The sequence below is a fragment of the Arachis hypogaea genome, chromosome 7 (genome assembly GCF_003086295.3).
Source record: "Arachis hypogaea cultivar Tifrunner chromosome 7, arahy.Tifrunner.gnm2.J5K5, whole genome shotgun sequence".
Classification (NCBI taxonomy): domain Eukaryota; kingdom Viridiplantae; phylum Streptophyta; class Magnoliopsida; order Fabales; family Fabaceae; genus Arachis; species Arachis hypogaea.
In genome coordinates, this window is record NC_092042.1 from 65,105,599 (window position 1) to 65,126,071 (window position 20,473).

The 20,473-nt window shown below is 33.3% G+C and overlaps 2 protein-coding genes across 5 annotated transcripts in view; both read left to right on the forward strand.

Annotated features, from left to right (window-relative positions):
* LOC112703265 (uncharacterized) overlaps positions 1-17,403 on the forward strand; it is a 67,060-nt gene extending 49,657 nt beyond the window's left edge. For 2 of the 4 annotated variants that reach the window (XR_011864064.1, XR_011864066.1), the window contains exon 4: positions 17,377-17,403. The gene's annotated coding sequence lies outside the window, so the exon portion shown is untranslated. The remainder of the gene's footprint in view (positions 1-17,376) is intronic. The other 2 variants (XR_011864065.1, XR_011864067.1) reach the window with 2 other exon arrangements.
* On the forward strand, positions 8,854-12,355 carry LOC112703267 (protein NETWORKED 2A-like). The gene is made up of 2 exons (XM_025754647.3): positions 8,854-10,506; positions 11,236-12,355. Exons 1-2 carry the CDS (start codon positions 8,878-8,880, stop codon positions 12,289-12,291), a joined length of 2,685 nt encoding a protein of 894 aa, XP_025610432.2. The 5' UTR covers positions 8,854-8,877; the 3' UTR covers positions 12,292-12,355.
* Positions 17,404-20,473: the final 3,070 nt, after the last annotated feature.

Consider the following 20,473-nt stretch of genomic DNA (forward strand, 5'->3'; position numbering starts at 1 on the left):
TATGCAAGATCTATAATCCCAATCTCACAAGGTACTACAAATCAAGAAAATTAATCTCTCTAAACTTTTGAGAATAAAAACTAGTTAAGAGCAGGAAAATTCTCAAAAAAACTAAGATTGAGAGAATTCTCAAGTTTTAGATCTTAGCCAAGAGCAAAATTCATTATCTAATCACCAACAAAAAATAAGCGTTCATAATCTAGATATCACCTGAACAATCAGAAAAATAGTTCCATAACAGAAAAACCGTATTTGACAACATAGTACCATAATAGAACCAAATCAGTAAATTAAAAAAAAACTCAACCAAACTTCTAGATTGAAAAATATTTCAATCCAGCCAATTAATCACCCAAATAATTCACTACACCTAAGTAGAGAAAATCATTAATCTAACAAACAACAATAACACTTCATTCATATGTTTATCGCATAATTCTTCTCCTTGAGCAACTGAATAACAATTTTTAAAATTATTGATTTGAAAGAAAGGATCACAAGCAACTCAAAATTTAGTCATAACTTCAAAAATTATCAACATAAAAATAAAAATTCAGATATCGCTTATCAAGTCCAAGACAAAGCATCTCGTTTAGTAACTCAATGAATTCATGCAATCCAAAATTTCAAATACAGCTCTATAAAGGAATTAGATAATAATTCACAGCAAACACCAATCGGATCTTCTAAGTATTTCATGAAATATTGACATCAGGAATTATAGAGAACAACACAAAGACGAAAAAGATTAAAGCATGCATTCACAAAAAGGGGAAAGATTAGAAGTAGCTACAAGACAAGAATCGCGAACCGGAACCGAAACTGAAACTATTGCAAGAACACGTTCGAGAAAATCTAGCAAAGGATAGGGCAAGATTGGGTACAAAAGGACAAGAGTAGTAAGAAGCGGCAGAGGACAGATGATCACAATAATCAGAAGACAACAATGATATAGAAGACAAAGAGGACATTCCTATAGGCCTTTGATAGTACCACAATTTGTACAAATAGGCGCACTTCTATTTATACAATTGTGATCCTACCATAGGACACTTGCTCCATATTACACAGATTAAACCTAAGCTTTGATACCACTTTGTCATGGCCCAAAACGAGCCATGACCGGCACTCAGGAAAATAATCCCTAGCAAGCCTAACCGACTCAACGATAAATTGAATAAAAAAATAACAAATATTTGAAATAGAAAATTACAATTTTTAAAATGAATAATTACATATTTTTAATAAAAGATAAAATAAATAAATATGGATGGATCCTGCCTGTGACATATGGAGTATATACATCTAGGAATTCGACAAAAATAGATACTCATTGCAGATCGTGACTCTTGATTAGAAAATCTCACATAGTCAAATATTTGTTTCTAAAAAATATTTTTAGAAAAAGGGGTGAATTTTGCAACTCAATGACTAGACAATATATCTATAATCCACATGAGACCATATAAACATTATTATCAAAGTAATTTAAATTAGAAAATAGTAGTTGATAATAATAAGTGAATCAATAAGGGAGTTCTTATACAGAAATCAAATCAAAAGTCCACACGTGTGCGACTCCACCTCTATGGGTAGCCCTTTCCTCTTGTGTGTCCTAACAGAATAACAGATCTAACGTGTGGCCTACACATTAGGCTAGCAACACCCCTGCTAGCTGGAGTCTGAGTCAGATGCATCTAAGTTAACGTCATAACCGCCGTTAACTACGGTTTTCTAATACGAACCTCCCAAACCAATTCAAAACATATAGTTTCAAATACAATGAATCTTCAATCTCTCAAATATATAAGGTATCGAATCAAATCAATCAGATAATATTTTTTTATTAGAAATCTTTTTAAAGTATACTTTCTCAATCATGAAAATATATTTCATAATTTTAAAGTGAGCGCCAACAAATACTTTAATGTTTCAAAAGTATATTCGAATAAAATCAATATTTTAAAATAATATAAGGCTTTATAAAACATATATATATATATATATATATATATATAGTCTCATGTAAATCTCTAAAATATGAATTTCATAAAAATAATTATTCAGCTATAATAAATCAATTATTCTAATAAAATCAAAGTTATTCAATAATAGTTTTATAAAATATAATTAAAAACTCATAATAGCATAAACCAAAAGCTTAACGGTTATAAATGTAAAGCCTACTTACAGCATGGTCCTAACAGACCGAAGAGACCAAACCTAGAGTGTCGAATTCAAAATAAGAAAGATTGAAGTAGAATAAAACAAATGAGCGCAGAATTTGGACCGGAGTAGCAACAAAATGGAGTTGGAGATAGTCCCGAAAATCTAAAACAGGCAAAACTAAAATCGAATTAAAACAAGGACAAGACAGATTAAATGGTGGCATAATAGGACATGAAAGCTAGAGCAGAATCAAGGAAAAAGGCTGGACCGGGATAACGACAAGAACAGTTCAGCTCCGGTGGCAACGATGACTTGGTTCAGGTACATCCAAACGGCGACAGGAACAACGCAGCAGCGGACGTCCCTCCTTGGCGTTTCTTGGCGGCAGAGGCACGGTGGCCATAGCAGCAGCAACAGCGGAGTTCCAACGGTGGCAGAACCTCCCTGCGACCACTTCTCTCTCCACGCGTGTTCTGTTTCTCTCCCGGCGACATATCTGGCGGCACAAAACGGAGGTACGAACGGCGGCGATGGTGGCTGGGCTTGACGGCGACGACCCTTCCCGTGGCGGCTTTGGGTAGAACGGCGCGTCTTCCCTCTGTTTGCAAACCTCCATGGATGACAACGATGAAAAACTCGACGGTGACAAAGGCGATACGAGATGGTGACGCCTCCTTCTCCTTGCGTGACTCTCTCTCCCTCGGTTCTAGCCTTCCTCGTGATGACACCACGGCGGCGACGGTGGCAGTGATGCCCAACAGCGCCACCTCCCTTCCTTCCTCTTCTCTTCCCTCTCCGGTTCTCCCCCTCTTCTCTTTTCCCTTTCTGTTCTTTTGTTCTGTTGTTAGAAGGGGTAAGGGTGGCTAGGGTTTTGGTGAGTGTATTATGTCAAGGTTAGGGTTAACATTTTGGTTTGGAAAGAAAAAAAAAAGCGTATTATAGGGATTTTACAATATTTATCTGCTTTACTAGGTCAACCAAACACCTAACGTTACATAAATATGCTTACGACAAGTGCGACAAACTCAATATTATATAACTAAATACAAAGTATAGAGTTCTATAGGTTAACCAGTAAGTAACACCAGGCGATTAGCATTTGTCATAACATACTAAAAATTGGGTCGTTACATATTTTGCGCTAGTTTGCATGGGATGAGTATTTGTGGGAGCTGGTGAGTGATGAAAATCACTATATTGAATTTCTAAACCAGAAATAAGGATACTATTAGAATGTAACTTGCTGTGTAAGTCAGATACTAATTCTGAGGGTATAGGCTTAAGGAGAGAGGTTTGTTGTTCTTGTGTGGAGTCGGCCACGAAAAGAGGTGGTGGCGTGTTAGTTTCAGTCATAAAATTTTGAAGCATAGTAGAGGTACTCTCATTAGTAGAAGGTAATGATAAGGAAGCTGACTCAACATTAAATGATGGTGGTAATATAATAATGGGAATAGATAAAGTTTTATGAGAAAAATGTTGCTTTGTATGTGATGTAGTTTTTTATGAAAAGAACTTTGAATAAGGAAAATGACTCTCATCCAATAACCCATGCCTTGTAATTATGATTTTACCATTTGGTTGAAGACATTTGTAACCTTTATGATTACGTGCATAACCTAAAACACTGATAAAGTAGATTTAAAATCAAATTTAATAGGATTATAAGACTTTAAACATGGAAAATATGCAGACCAAAAAAATTTCAAAACAGAATAATCAAATGGATTATGATGTGTAAGTTCATATGGAGATGCATTCTTAGCATTCATAGAAGGTAGCCTAGTGATTAAGTAAACAACATAGAGAAATACATCATCTCAATTTTGCAAGGGAAATAAAGCATTAGATAACATGGCTAAACTAATTTTAGAAATGTATCTAATTTTTCTCTCCGCTCTACCATTTTGTTGGTGCGTATAAGGGCAAAAATAATCTATGTGTAATACCATTAGTAGCTAAAAAATAAGTGAAAGCATGAGAAAGATATTCCCTTCCATGGTCACTTTAATTTGAAGAGCTTTAATATTTAAGCAAGTGTGAGTTTCAATTTGATTTTTAAATTGAACAAAAACTTGTAATGCTTGTGATTTTATGTGAAGCAAGAAGATAGAAGTGTAGCGAGTATAAGCATCTATGAATCATATGTAATAATAAAATCCATGGGAAGAAGTAGTGGGAGAAAGGACCCTTAAATGTTAGTATATATCATATCAAAAGGAGCAATGAAATTAAAAGAATCATGAGCAAAAGGCATTAAGTGCATTTTGGCCAAATATCATGAATAATAAAATGGCAATTTTATTGAATCAAGAGAAAGAACAGGTACATTATACAATTTCATAACAGTGAGAGTGGTTTTTGGAGCATAATGCCCCAATCTCTTATGCCACACAGTATAGTTATTACATAGAGTACTAAAAGTGCAAGGAACTAAAGTGGAGTCATTCATAAATGCCATTTTTAGGGATTTCTTGAAGCAAGATTTGATGAGTTTTCTGACATTTAACACAACCAAAGTTAGCATGGAATTCAAAGAAGTAATTGTTATCGGCTGCAAACTTTTGCACACTAACAAGATTTTGAGTCACTTTAGGGACATGCAATAATTTTTTAAGAAAGTTTCTTTTGTTTTCAAGAGATATAATGCAAGATTCACCAACATTAGAAATAACCTTACTTGAACCATTACGTAATAAAATCTGATCAGGGTCGTTATATTCAATCGTTGAAAGGAGATTACTAGCACCCTTATTGGAAACCATGAAGATTCTAACATTGTAAAAGGAGTTGCCATTAGGCTCAAGGATTATAAAATGAAGAAGGTGGAGGAAGTGAAGATGATTGAGAAGAGGTTGAACTCAGGGAAGAATCTTGAAAAGAATGGTCAAACTGTTGAAATAAAGATAAAGTAATGTGACCAAGCTTTCCACACACGTGGCATTATGGATGATTATTTTGATTTGAGGAGAGACCTCTATGAATGAATCTTCTTGAACGTCCTCTTCTACCTCCAAAATTTGCACCAAAAATTCCTTTGCCATATGAAAATGCTTGAGTGCAATTGGCTTTAATTAATGGCCCAAGTTTAGTTTTCCATAACTTTCAAGCATATCCTTGTGACCTAATAGGAGAGATTCAGCTTTAATCAAACAAATTGTTCCAGAATTGTCCATAATCTTTGATATATACATGGCATACTCCTCAATAAGCTCATCACAAATTGCAGATATGTGATCATCCAAAGCAAGAATATGACTTATAGTGGCCATAGCATCAACAAATTTCAAGAATATGACCTATTCAGTGGCAGTAGTTGAGCCATGATTTTTGATAGACTTCAATTGAGATTTTAATTGTTGTACTTTGATTCTTGAAATCTTGAAAAAGTAATCATGGATAGTTTCTTAGACTTGATAAACAAAATGGCATTCAAGCATTCTATTCTTGAATATGCGGCGAATTCAGTGGCTAGCTACTAGCTTGTATGCATCAGTGGTGGACTGTTGAGGAATCTTCTCCTTGATTAGATGGTTTCCTAGATCATTTGCATTAATTACATACAAAGCTAGTTGCCTCTAAATTGGGCCACTGTAGAGAGCTCTTCAGTTGAGAGATTTCGGAGAGTTAATGGGTTACTCATCTTATAAACTCTTCACTCTTCTTTGTTTTTAATAATGTGCGACTAACTTCATGCAATCCTCACACTTCCAACATTAACAATTATCGAGCTCTTATTTCGATCAAAGAAACTTTGAGTTTAGATTTGGAAACCGTTAAATCAATTGAGAAAACGTTGCTAGAAGCTTATGGGACTAAAGAGGAATATTTGAAGGCCAAATCTCGTATTAATGGTTGGTACTAGGGGATTGTAACACTACTTTTTTTCTATGAAAAATGAAAATGTAAAAGGTGGTATAGGCTAAACATAATTTGGAGAATATAAGATGAAAGTGGTGTTAGATTCACGATGCAAAATGCACTTCAGACATACTTGAAACATACTTTCAATATGCATTCACGTCAAGAATAATGGTGGATCCAGCAGATGAGCTTTTATATTTGGAAAGGAAAGTCACTGGTGAAATGAACATGGATTTATCAAAACGATTGATTGTTGTATAAATTAGAAGGAAAAGTTTTTACCTTCCAACAAAGAGTACACTAGGTTCAGATGGTTTCAGTAATCATATCTACCAATTTTAGTGGGATGCAATTTATAAGGATGTTTCTAGAGTTGATAAGAGTTTCTTTAATGGTGCTCATTTTTCAAGAAGTTCTAATCACTCTCAAGAAGTTGAAATAATCTAGTTTTTGTAGAGAAAGGTTAGAGAAATTTTTTGAAAAAAAATTGATAAGAAGTTGTTATAGCGAGAAGTCAAAATGTAAGAGGAAGGGGAAAAGAAGTGGTTTATTTTTTTAGGCTGTGTTGAGTAACTTGAGTTAGAGGCACCTTTGCGCATAGCGTTTCCATGTGTAATGTGCTCTTTCATTTGGTGCCTCCAACGTAAAAAGCATTGTTTCAGTTAGGCACCCTTGTCTTAGTGTCTACGTTTCTATCCCAACTGGCTAGACCATCAATTCACTGATTTTCTGATTAAACCAATCAATCCGTTCCAATTTTGATAACACTAATTGAATAAATAATTTAAAAATAATGACATGTTGATAAACAATGAGACATTGGTAAAAATACCATGCATTTCTTCTATACATTTCGTATTTTCTATTATTTCTATAAACTCTGATAAAAATGGAAAAATATAACGAATGGTTTTAAAATCTTATAAACTGATATATAATTATTCTTGCAAATGTATTTTATTTAACAGTTTTAATATTTAGTGTGTGTATTTTTTTTTTTGTTGACAATTTTTAGTGTGTGTGTATGTATATATATGTCTATGATGATCTATTATTTATTTATTATATATTAACTTTACCGTAGCCATTTGAGTTAATTTTGTCCAATTTTTGGTTTAGAATTTGTTATGGAATTTGTTAGTACTTTGTAGAAGTTATTGTGAGTTTGTGACAACTTTAGTAAGACTTACCCCCTACCACAAAAAAGAAGGCCAAGAGTTAGGTTCCTGTTAGACAAACTGATTTAAGTGCTATAATTTTTCATTTTTTGTGTCTACTTGGTAACAAGTTCCTTCCTACTTTCTCTAAAATTTTATCTAGCCCCTCCGTCCTCCTTGATAAAGAAGTATCCTTTAAAAAGGGAGTAAAAATTTACTTTAAGTACCGAATTTCTACATAAAGTCTTTTTCTATTACATAGCAACATTTTCCTCTATGAAATTGTAATTTCTTTTTTAAATTTCTCATCTGGCTTAATTAGCATCTCTCCAACATTTGAGCACTTAAAGGGTGGTAACACATTACACGTATGCTAGTGGCAAAGTATCCTCCTCCTCTCCTTGTGTAATCACACTAAAGGGCATTTTCGTCAATACATATTTAATTTCTCTTTTCTCCATATTTTTTTCCAGTGAAAATCATCACATCTTTTGGTATGTGATCCGGAAAAAAAGAAAAAAAATTGTGTGTAGGCCCTTTTGATTTTGTTTGTGTAACTTCGTTTGTTTCAGTAATCTCCTTGACAAATGATTATTTACCTCAATGTAGTGAAAGTGTAAACGATTGCTACCCTTCAGAAAGAAAAAAATGTTGCAAAGGGCAGCAAGCAATGCATATTCGTGGTGGTGGGCTAGCCACATAAGGACAAAACAGTCAAAATGGCTGGATCAAAGCCTCCAAGGTATCGTTTATTTAGTGCACGTGTTGTTGTTTCTCAAGAATCATTGTGCGTTTCTTTTTGTTTCCTTTATCACTCGTTAGAAACAAAATTATACATACATATATGTTACGTTTTGTTTCTCATTAGGTAAACATAGTTTTCAAATTTTCTGGAAACTTTAGGACGTGCGCACAAAATTCTATTTTCTATTAGTTTCCAAACTAATTTAGAAATTAAATTATAGATGGTGCTTAACCTACTTGCATTCAAATGTAGATGTTTCCTCTTAAATATTTAATGTTCACCATTTTCTTAAAAGACGATGCAATGAGTATTATTATGTATTAATGGTATTAGAATATGAGTTATTGTTGTTTCTGTAGTTTCATTGATAGTCGTTTACTGCATAACAATACATTATCGAAGCAAATGTTGTTGTGTTTGCAAAAATGGTTTTTGCTGTAGTATTTTTATGCTTTATGATTCCGTAAACTAATGAGAAAGTAACCGGTGCGATGTTGTTTCAAAAATTTTTAAACATTATTCAAATTTTAATCAAAGGGTTCGTTTTTTCTTTTCAAATCAAATACTTTCAATGCTCATAAAATAGTTATTGATCGACTTTCGAAATGATCAAATGCTGGATTTATAAATTGTGATCTTCAATCACTAATTCAACTGCTATTAATTCAATGCTAAATGTTAAAGTGCTACAAGTGTTATTATTTGGATTCATGTTAATCTCTTCACAAATATAAAATCAATTAACCAATTTGATCATTTCTAGAAGTCCAAAGTGTGTTGGTAAGCGCGAGAGATCTTACTTTGTAACAAGTAAAGTTAGTCTAGTTTATCTGAGAATAATCAAATTTAAAGCTAAGAACATTTAACACAGATATGGAGGAGAGGGTATTTGATACCCTCAGAACCCTGCAAGATGAAGGGGACTCGTTTGCGACGAGGGCAGAAATGTATTACAAGAAGCGGCCGGAGCTGGTGAGTTTTGTAGAAGAAAGCTTCCGATCATACAGAGCCTTAGCAGAGCGGTATGATAAACTTTCAAAGGACCTTCAAAGCGCGAACCGCACTATTGCAAGTGTGTTCCCAGATCAAGTTCATTATAGGACTGAAGAAGAAGACGAAGACGATGATGAAGAAGAAGAAGAGAAAGGATCAAATGATGCATTATCACCAAAATCTAACAATGGAAGAAGCACTAATAATAATAATAATAACAATGAAGCATTGATACCTAAAGTTCCAAATATCCCAAAGAAGGGTTGTTTCAGAAGTCCATCCATGTTGCTCTCAAGAAAAGGATCACTGCCAAAGAGGACTACAAGCCCTTCCGAAAAAGATTTCAAAGTTTCAGGTTCCGGTCTGTCGAAGGAACAAGCACTCGGTGAAATTGACAAGCTTCAGAAAGATATTTTGACACTTCAGACTGAGAAAGAGTTTGTTAGGAGTTTGTATGAGCGCGCCTATACACAGTATTGGGAAATCGAGGATCGGATCACAGCAATGCAGAAAAGCGTCAGCAAATTGCAAGATGAGTATGGTGTTGGAACCGTCATCGAAGACAACGAAGCTCGAACTTTAATGGCGGCCACTGCTCTAAAGTCTTGTCAAGTTACTTTAGCTAAGTTGCAGGAGATTCAAGCACAATCATCCGAAGAGGCTAGAGTTGAGTTTGAAAGAGTTAAGGAAGCTCATGAGATGTTTGAGTCTCTTAGAGACCAATTCATCTCTAAATATATGAACCAAGATGAATCCAAGATTGTAACACCAGTAAGTCCAGTAGAAGAAGAAAATGACATGGATGATGCTGAGATTCAAGCGAAGGTTAAGGAAACTAAATTGGAGGAAGATTCAAGTGAAGTCATCACTGTGACTGAAATGGCCGATAAGATTAATCAGCTTGTCAGTAAGGTTGTTACATTGGAAACCACCGTTTCGTCTCAAACAGGTTTGGTGCAGAGATTGAGATCAGAAACAGATGAACTTCAGACAAATATAAAGAAATTGGAAGAGGAGAAGGATGTTTTGATAGAAGGTTCGGAAGTTACGAACCAAAAGCTGAAAGAAGTGGAGGAAGAGTTGAGGAGGGTAAAGCTTTTGAACCGAAGCGTCCGAAGCCAAGACAATACAATCAAAGCACACTTCATTGAGGCTAGTTATGACATTAAACACCTTTCTGAAAAACTGAATAACATGAAGCCAGATGTGGAGGAAGAAAATATGGTACTGTACAAGAAGGAGAACAATAATGATCTTGATGGTAAACAAGGAAATGAATCCCAAATTTTCGACGAGAATGTCAAGACATTAAAAGAAGAAGATGGCGGAGATGTGACTCCGGAAAGGATTCAGAATATGGGCGGTGATGGTGGTGAAATTGAATCACATGATTTGCAGAGTGTTGATGGTAAGGGAGATGAACCTGACTGGAGGCAATTGTATATAAGTGGATTAGATGATAGAGAAAAGATTCTGCTGGAGGAGTATACTTCTGTTTTAAGGGACTATAAGGATGTAAAGATTAAGCTTAATGATGTGGAGAAGAAAAACCGGGATAGCATTTTTGAATTGGCACTTCAGGTAAGCAATGCTCAATATAACTATTTTACTCTTTATAATAGTTGTATCAATAAATTTGATGTAGATTCAGGGATTGGTAACTATATATGTATCTAAAATACTATTTGTATACTAAAATCAGCTATTATATTTACATAACTATAGATGTAGTTTAACTAATTTTTAGTATATATTTTATATTTAAATGTGTATTGTACATATATATATATATATGAGATTTCATAAACTATTTTTATAAAGACACATAAAAGTTAAATGTTTATTAAAAGTATCAAGTGTTCAAAAAAATTAATTAATAAATTAATCATCATGTATTTATGTATAAATACATGCGTTGTTTAACTTATTTTTAATTTATATTTTATATTTTAACATATACTCTATACAAATAGTTGATTTGATAGTTGTTTTTTATTTACACCTATTATGATTGAATATTTATAGATCTCTAACAGTAAATTATTAGAGACCAATAAGTGATTAATTTTTATTAGAAATTGAATATGTTCAGAAGAAAAATAAAGAACCTGTTTATTTTTTCCTCTCATATTTCTGGATAACAAATATTTATCTTTCATTATATTAAAAAAAATTCCTTGCCTGCTTTGAGAGCAAATGCAACTTTTGATCTGTGTCAAAGAAAAATATGGATTGATAGACACTTAATGCATCCAGTAATCATATATTAATAGAACTATTTCACTTTTATGGTTTCATTGGTGCTAACAGCTAAGGGAATTGAAGAATGCATTAGCCAACAAGGACCAAGAGATAATCTATTTACATCACAAGCTTAACAGTCCAAATTCAGCTGGTGATAATTCTGATGTAAGTCCATTCACCATGGCAACAGAGTACAAATACACACCGAACGAAGCTCTTCTTCGAGAAGCCGAAGCTCAAGAAGCTAACTTGCCGACGGTCCTTGAAAAGAATTCGCCATTAATTACTTCAGATGCGAATCCAATCAAAAGTCCTTCTTCAGATGATTCGTCACATCTGAAAATGAATGAGGGAAGGCTGGAAGGGCTATCAAGCATAGAGAAGAAATTCCGGTCTGACATGGATGACATTCTAGAGAAGAGTCTTGAATTCTGGCTCCGATTTGGCACTTCTATTAACCAGATTCAAAAGTACCAGAATTCAATCCAGGACTTAAAAGCCGACCTATGCCACATACAAGAAAGTCATACAAGATCGTCCTCGGAAGGACATTCTTCTAAAAGAACGCATTTACAGTCACAACTTAAGCCGATATTCAAACACCTGCGGGAGATAAGAACGGAGTTATCGCTGTGGCTCGAACACAACACGGTGTTGCAGGTTGAGATGCAGGATAGGAACTCTTCCTTGTGCCACTTGCATGATGAAATAATTAGAGCAAGCAACAATAATGGAGAAGAAGAGAAGGAGGGAGAGCTAACGATAAGTCCTTATCAGGCTGCTAAGTTTCAAGGTGAGATTATGAACTTGAAACAACAGAACAACACTGTTGCAAGTGAGCTTCAAGCAGGTCTAAGCCTTGTGAGTGGGATGAAGAATGATGTTGAGAAAACACTTGATGAACTTGACCTTGTTATTGCCCCCAATAAGAAAAGCAGTAGCCATGGAAGCTCCAAAAATGATTCGGGGCGACCTCGAGTACCATTGAAGTCTTTGTTGTTTGGAGCCAAGTTGAAGAAGCATAAGCAAAAGCAATCGCTATTTTCATGTGTAAATCCCACCGTGCATAAGAGTGACATGGAAGATGAGGCTGGATCTCCAATACATACACAGCAACAATGATTTCATTCTAGAATGGTATTGTAAAAATAACTAGGATATGAATAGCTTCTAAACTTGTTTTTAATTAAATATACGCAATAATAATATATGAGGTTAGTTAAGATGATAAAAATTAATAGATCATGAATTATTCATGTTTTTGAAATATTATCAAACTTGTCTCAATTCCTATTATATGAAATTATTTTTGTTTATAAAGAGTAGGAAATACAATGTCTTCTCGTGATATCAAATAGTTTATTCATGGAACTTTGCTCGCTCAAAAAGGGCTTTACATGCAGGAAAGGCTTCATTTTCTTCAAGTCATTAATGAGCATTTCGGTAAAAATGAGGGCGAAAATTAAAGTGGAAGCGCCTCCCGCTTTCTCCCTATTCTAAATTTACCGTCTCTAACCTTCCCTCCCCTTCTCTCTATGTTTTCTTCCTCCTCGGAATTATGAGCAAAATTCTATCAGTGCCATTGTATTAGTACCATTGTGTTCCTTGTGAGCTTCTCTTCGATTTTATGGCTTTATTTTTTTTCGGTAGTAATGTTTTCTCCATCAATTTTACTACCCTTATTTTTTACATTTTGAGTTTGGTTCTAAATGAATTTTGATTTGTTTGTAGTTAGTTTGCACATATTTGGGTCATGTGGAGGACTTGTATGCTGCTGTTTTTGCTGCTATTATTCGACTCAATAATTTAATATCAATAAGGTTGTACATTTACTATTTGTTTAATTTTGAATAAGGATTGATTACTATTTTAGTATTTGAAAGATTTAACTGCTGATAAAAATTCTTAAAAAATATTATCCATAAAATAATTTTTGAATAATTTTAAAATGCGACAAAAATAACTAATAAATATTATATCTTTTGTAAGTAACAAAAAAAATTTTAGTATTTGACAAATGACTTATTTATTTTATCTAAATTTTTGTGTTAATGTTTAAATAAATATTTTTTAAAAAAAATATAGTCATTCATAATAAAAAAAAATAAAAAAAATTTACTTCACATAAAAAAAAGTTTCTTTTTTCATATTTTTAAATCTTTTAGAAGTTTATTTATTGTTAGCATCTTTTGGAATTTATTTATTGTTAGCATCTTTTGAATAATTAATTTTTGATATTATTTATTTTAAAAATTCATTATTATGACCAGTGTCTAAAAATATATATCATAAACCTATAAAATAGAACTGAAAGAAAATGAAATCATTTTATCAATGTCTAGGACATCAATAATTACAAATTTTGTAAAAGGAGACATATTTATTTATTTTTACCACGGCTAAGTCATCAGTAAAATTGAATTAATTTTTTAATATATTTTTACAACATCCTTTACTGAAGGTCAAACCCTCGATAATATTAAACTAACTTTTATTACAACACCTTAATTTACCAATCGTGTAACAATCCGAATTTTTATATCCCAACACAATGTTTTTTGAAAAATATTATTCTCAATTATTAGTTTTATTTCGATGAATCAATTTCAAATTTTAAAATAAAATAAATGATTATATAATTTTATTATTATATTATTAATTTATTTTACATGTTATAATTATAATAAAACCTAAATATTTTATTATTATTATTATTATTATTATTATTATTATTAAATTTAATATTTATCGATATAAATAATTATTAATATTTATTGATAAATTTAAAATTGTTAAAAATTTTTTAAATATTTTTTATCTTTAAATTATTAAAATCATTTATATTAATAATTTATATATATATATATATATATTTAATTTTATATATATTATTTATATTTTAATATATTCAATTTTTATAATTATTCATTTAAAATATTTATAACTTAAACTACTGATTCAACAATTCCAGAACTTGACACCTAACCAGTAAATTACCATTAATCATTGTCATTACCTTAGTTCCATTTACTTTGGCCAAAACCATTAAGAGAACAAAAGAAAGAAACGAAAATGTGGCTTATTATATGCATATATACATATATATATAATCATGACACATGCCTCTTTCATTTATTAACTAGTGACACTTAAGCATGAATCATCACTAATCATCTACATTTTCTCTTCATTCATCACCAAACTGAACTTGGAAAAAAAAAAAAAGAGACCGAGAGTGTTCTTTGAAAGAACGTAACCTCTCATAAGTTCCTTGAAGCGGTTCCACATGAATATTGGAAAAAGGCAATACAAGATAAATTGACAGCTCTATATCAGAATAAAATTTGGTGTCTCACTGAACTCCCAAAAGACAAGAAGGCTGTGGGTTACAAATGGATTTTTCGGGTAAAATTCAATCCTGATGGCACCATAGAAAGGCACAAAGCGAGGCTAGTTGCAAAAGGATTCACTCAAGTGCAAGGAGTAGATTATGGTGATACTTTTAGTCCAGTTGTCAAAATGACTACCCTACGAGTAATGTTAGCATTAGCAGCGGCAAAGAAATGGCATTTGAAACAGCTGGATGTCAACACTGCCTTCTTTCATAGAGATTTGGAAAAAGAAGTTTATATGAAGATACCACCCGGTTTGGCTGTGTCACAACCAGGTTTGGTTTGTAAATTGCAAAAATCTCTATATGGGCTTAAGCAAGCAAGCAGGCAATGGAACATTAAACTCACTCAGACTCTTGTGGATGCTGGTTATAAGCAGTTTTTTGATGATCATTCACTCTTCATTAAGAAACAATCTCAAAGCTTCACTGCCATTCTAGTATATGTTGATGACTTGGTTTTAACCGGGAATGACATTGGTGAAATCAATTCCATCAAGCAAGATTTGGATGACAAATTCAAAATAAAGGATCTTGGTGATCTCAAATACTTCTTGGGAATGGAAGTAGCACGCTCTAACTCTGGAATTCACATTTATCAGCAGAAGTACACCATGGACCTTCTCAGAGATTTTGGTTATCTAGATTGCAAGCCTCTCTCTACTCCATTTGATTATAGTCAGAAACTTTCAAAGGAATCAGGTACCATTTTAACAGACAACACTGTTTACAGACAGCTCATCGGCCGACTCCTTTACCTCACAAATACTAGACCCGATATCTCTTATGTTGTGGGACGTTTGAGCCACTTTTTGGACTGTGCAACAACTTCTCACCTACAGGCTGCTTTTTGTGTACTCCGATATTTAAAAGGCCGACCTGCAATTGGTCTCTTCTTCTCCTCTACTTTTAATCTGCATCTCACTGGATTTGCCGATGCTGACTGGGCTACCTGTGCCGATACTCGTCGCTCTATTTCTGGTTATTGCTTCATGCTTGGGAACTCGCTCATTAGCTGGAAGAGTAAAAAGCAAACCACAGTTGCCAAGTCCTCTGCAGAAGCTGAATATAGGTCTCTTGCTGTTGCCACTTGTGAAGCTAGTTGGTTATCTTTCTTAATGGATTTCATTGGCTTGCCGCTTCAAAAGTCTATCACTCTATTCTGTGACAACCAGTCAGCCATTCACATTGCCAATAATCCCATTTTTCATGAAAGAACTAAACACATTGAAGTGGACTGCCACATTGTTCGTGAAAAGCATTTGTCTGGTCTCATTCATCTTATGCCAGTTCGTTCCAAGGATCAACTTGCTGATTTTCTTACCAAAGCTCTGCCACCGGGTCCTTTTCTTGCCAATGTTTCCAAGCTAGGATTGTTAGATTTACACAATTCTAGCTTGCGGGAGGGTGTTACCTAGATTATTTCTTTATCAATAATAGGTTTACCATTGTAATTATTTTTTAGTGAGAGTACATAAAAAAAAAGGTACATAGTATATAAGGTGTAATAACTCAACAAATATTTTCTAAGGGGGATTTTTCATTCTCTCCAACAATGAGAATAACCTATCTCTCTCCCTCTCTTAATCCCTTCTGATTCATCAAACCATCAACATCACAGCTTGAACAGCTTAGGGCATGAGATTTTCTTCAAAAAAATTTAATTTAATTAAAATATTTATATCTTTTTCTTTTATACATTGATGTCACTTTTATTCAAGAAAAACTGATAGAAATTTTTTTTTAAATTTGCATAGTTTAACCGATTGGTATACTAAAAAGTATAGTTGATTTCTGACATTTTTTTTTCAGTTGTTTGGTCAAAAAAAATTTCTCTAAAATTTTCGTTATCTTGATTTTATACAGAAGTAGAATTTTAATAATTTTTTACCGGTTAAATTTGTCTTGGACAATTAAATTAATGTTGTGATTGATTGTTGATTGGATTTGATTGAATTTATGTTAAATTCTTGTGATATATTGATATTTCTGATAAATTTGAGGTTCGTTTGGTTTAACTACAGCCAAGAACCAAATTATTCTGATGAATTCGGGAGTAGGATTATTTTAGAAATCAAGTAAAATTTTGTGTAATTAGAGATCCGAGAGATTAAATTAAAAGCTATAAAGAATCGGTAACTGTAAAGCTCGAAAACGGATTTAAAGTTATACTTATATTTTCGAATTGATTATAAAAAGATATTTTTGGGTTTAAAGAACTGTATTTGTTACTATTATAATATTATTAATTTGAGAATGAAATTGTGTTTTTGATGAAAATTGAGGTTGGTTTTATAAATAAATAAGCTTAGAGGTATTTTGAGAAAAAAGTAAGTGTTTGGGAATGAATGTGTATTTTTATAAAAATTCATAGATACTTTTGTAAATATTAATAAATAAAGAGCTAACTAAAAATTTTCTAAAAATGTTAGATTAAAAATAAAATAATTAAAAGTTTGAGATTAAAATATAACTAGTAAAAAATTAGAAGTAAAGTTTATAAGAGTTAAATCTTTAAAGAAGTTATAAATACTATTTATTACTTAAATTATTTTATTTGTATTACTGAAAATTATTATTATTGTTATTAATTTATTAAAAATATTATTTAGTAAAGATATTATCATTATTGATATTGTTAATGGTAAGATAGAACATAATAATAAAAAAAAAGAATACCCCTTTTAAAAAATTTAGAGTCACAAAGCTAACTTAAGAATCTTATGATTCTTCTTTTATAAAATATTTAGTGGATGATGAGAGAATAGTGTGAAAATAGTTTGAACTATTAAAGATAAATAAGTAAAAGACGGAAGAAAAAAAGAAGATAGATCGACACGTGTGATTATGAGAAGGACACAAGAGGGTGACGATAGTATGGTTATGGTGTCGAAGGATAAATGTTAACAAGCCGTGGACTTTGTATGTGAATGATTTTGCGGGGACGCCCGTAAATATGGAATGACTTCTAAAAAAAGGGGTCACATACTTCAGCTGGAGAATCAGCGCCTTGCAAAAAGTAGAAACTTGTAGAGGTTATGTCGTTGAAATGCCTTATCCGACTTGCGAGTTGGATTGCATCAGGTGCAGGGCGAAACCGACAAATGAGCTCATTACCTGCGATAGGACTAGACATGCATCATCCTTGTTGCGTATTTGCATTTTACTAGATAATGTAAAATTGTTTGTGATTGTCTTCTTGTGTTTGTGCATTCCTTAATGGTATTCTGAATTATTGCGACTGGCTATTTCTCTGTGACTCTTGTATATTTAACTGTGAATTAATTGAACTGTGATAATCCTGACTTAACTAACTACCCCATACCCTACTAAGAACCTCCCTAGTTCTTAGCCCTTCCATACTTCTCCATCAGATGGAGATGGGCATCCTGTTCTATGAGATGAATCCTCTCTACATATATGAGGATCCTGTATAACATAATTTTATGTAGTAGCTGTAAAGATTAGGACCCGTATGTACGTTCTGTGCAACCACCCTTTTCGTCATCAGATCAACACTCTGCTCTTTAACCCCGATATGCCTTATGAGTTTCAGTTGCATTGGCTTCATCTTGATACTCTGTTTCACTCGTTCTATGACGGACCTATACCTCATCAGCACCCTGATTCGCCTGAGGATCAGGTGGTCTTTGAGTTTAAGCCTATGGAAGAGCATGTACCAGAGCCTATATGTTGTGTTAAGAGTCGTTGGCATGGAAAAAGAGTCCTTAATCACTGTTGTGTTAAGAGCACGATAATCAATGCAAAAACAGCATGAGCCATCCTTTTTCTTTACCAACAGAACCGATGATGAGAACGAGCTACTGTAACTAGGTCAGATAATGCCCACGGAGAGCATCTCATTCAGAAGCTTTTCAATCTCAAATTATTGACTGTGGGGATAACGATATGGATGAACTTTCGCTAGGGTGGAATTTGGAAGCAACTCGATATGATGATCGTGGTACCGAGGAGGGGCAAATCATGGGGAGGTCAGAACACGTCCTAAAAAGAGACAAGGAGCTGCACCAATTTAGGCTCCATATTGGAGGGTAATTCCAAGGGAGAAGCCGCATTATCAAGACCTGCATCTTGTAATTGAAGAGTATAAATTTCAGCAATACCATGTACTGAATAGAGCCGCTTAAGATGATGGAATTGAGCTTGAACCGTACTAAGTGTCTTCATTCCTTGGAGAGTCACCAATTTGGCCCCATCATAAAAGTGATAAATTTCTCTTTATAGTTAACCAAGTGTGTATCTAGAGTTTTCAACCAACTATCACCCAAGACTAACTCCTCTGAAGCAATAGGTAAGAGAAAAGCTAAGATACATAGGATATGACGACCATGTACTAACTCTGAGACATCCTTCACAACACGTTCGCATTGCAACAAGTCACCACTACCAACCTCAACTTTGAATGGATGACCATGATAGATAGGTAAAGCCAAGACAGCCACAAAACGCAAATGGATTAAATTGTCAGAACTACCACCATCCATTGGAATACGGATTTGTTGGCCCTTAACAAAACTAGTAGAACGAATAGAACGGCAAGCCAGAATATCGGTCAAAACATTAAAAGATAGATGATGAGTCTCAATAATTTTATTATACAAGTGTAATATTTTATACAATACAGAAAGAAAAATCATAAAATTTCTTTTTAACAGATGAAGTATCTTAAAAAAAATTGATTATCATATATAAATAATAATATAAAACGTTCCGTGGTTATATAAATACAGTAATATTATGTGTATATCAAAAATTGGTTATCAAATATTTGTATATAAATATAAAATTTATCTTTAATATATATTTTATATTTTAATGTGTATTTTATATTGATGACTGATTTTGGTTATTAATTTTATAAAAATGCTATATTATTTGTACACCAAAATCAGCCACCAACGTATTTTTGTATAAATACATGTGTGGTTTAATTTATTTTCAATGTTTATTTATATTATAGCATATATTTTATACTGGTGACTAACTTTGATGACTAATTTTAGTGTTCACGCAGCATAACTCTTAATTTTAATATACCCTTAATACATGATTGATATAAATATGAGTGATAGTTACTTTTTTGATAGATTTTGTTCCATGCGGAATATGCTCCCGAGGTATAGGTCGGACTATGGCAAGTCAGCAACTCGAAAGTGTTCTTCTCGGAACCATTGACCTCGGCATGGAACCTGCAAAAAAGAGTCTGACGCTCAAGACAGTACTGAGTATAATAAATGAAAAAGGCTGAAACAGAAATAAAGTATTGCAAAGGCGAGGCTGTTGCTTCGTTTGATCGAGAATATCTTAGTGTGTATTTTTTTCTCATACCCTGACGAGGTTTGCTCGTTTGTTTAAATAGATAGTGAGCTAAGGAATATTCGTTAAGTGAACATTTGAGTAGTGCTCGATTTTTTAGGGATCAGTTTGCGTGCTTTGAGTGGTACGAGATTCTCGGTGTGCATAGAGTATTTGTTTGACTTGTTCTCGGTTGTTATTTTGTTAGCCGAGGATATTAGTATGGTACATAGGCCCCAAGCTCGGCATGGGAAATATGTTGAGCTTCTATATCCTCGGCTCTTAGAAGTTTGATGTTTTTTGGAGTGCGGTTTGTTGCCTGGAGAGCCCCCAAGCTCAACGTGTTTCTATTGCTAGGCTTTCGTGTCACGGGCCTTATAGTTTGGGATGTATTTTGTGCGTTGGGTTTGAGTTTTTTTTTTTAGCGGGAAATGGAGTTGTAAAAGTTGTGTGGTTAAGGGGAGGTGGGGGGCTTCGTGGGGTTGTGTTTCCTAGTAACTCCCTGTCCCCTGACTATTAGGCTTCATCGAAGTTTGTTGTTTTGAGGGAAAGAATGAGTAAAAAAGGTAAGTACTTTAGTGTATTTTTTGTTTTTAC

Excerpts from the sequence above, each read along its gene's own strand:
- LOC112703267 (XM_025754647.3), top strand. The coding sequence starts at position 8,878 with ATGTATTACAAGAAGCGGCCGGAGCTGGTGAGTTTTGTAGAAGAAAGC. Across the intron at positions 10,507-11,235 it reads TTTTTGAATTGGCACTTCAG|CTAAGGGAATTGAAGAATGC; the intron begins GTAAGCAATGCT and ends TGGTGCTAACAG.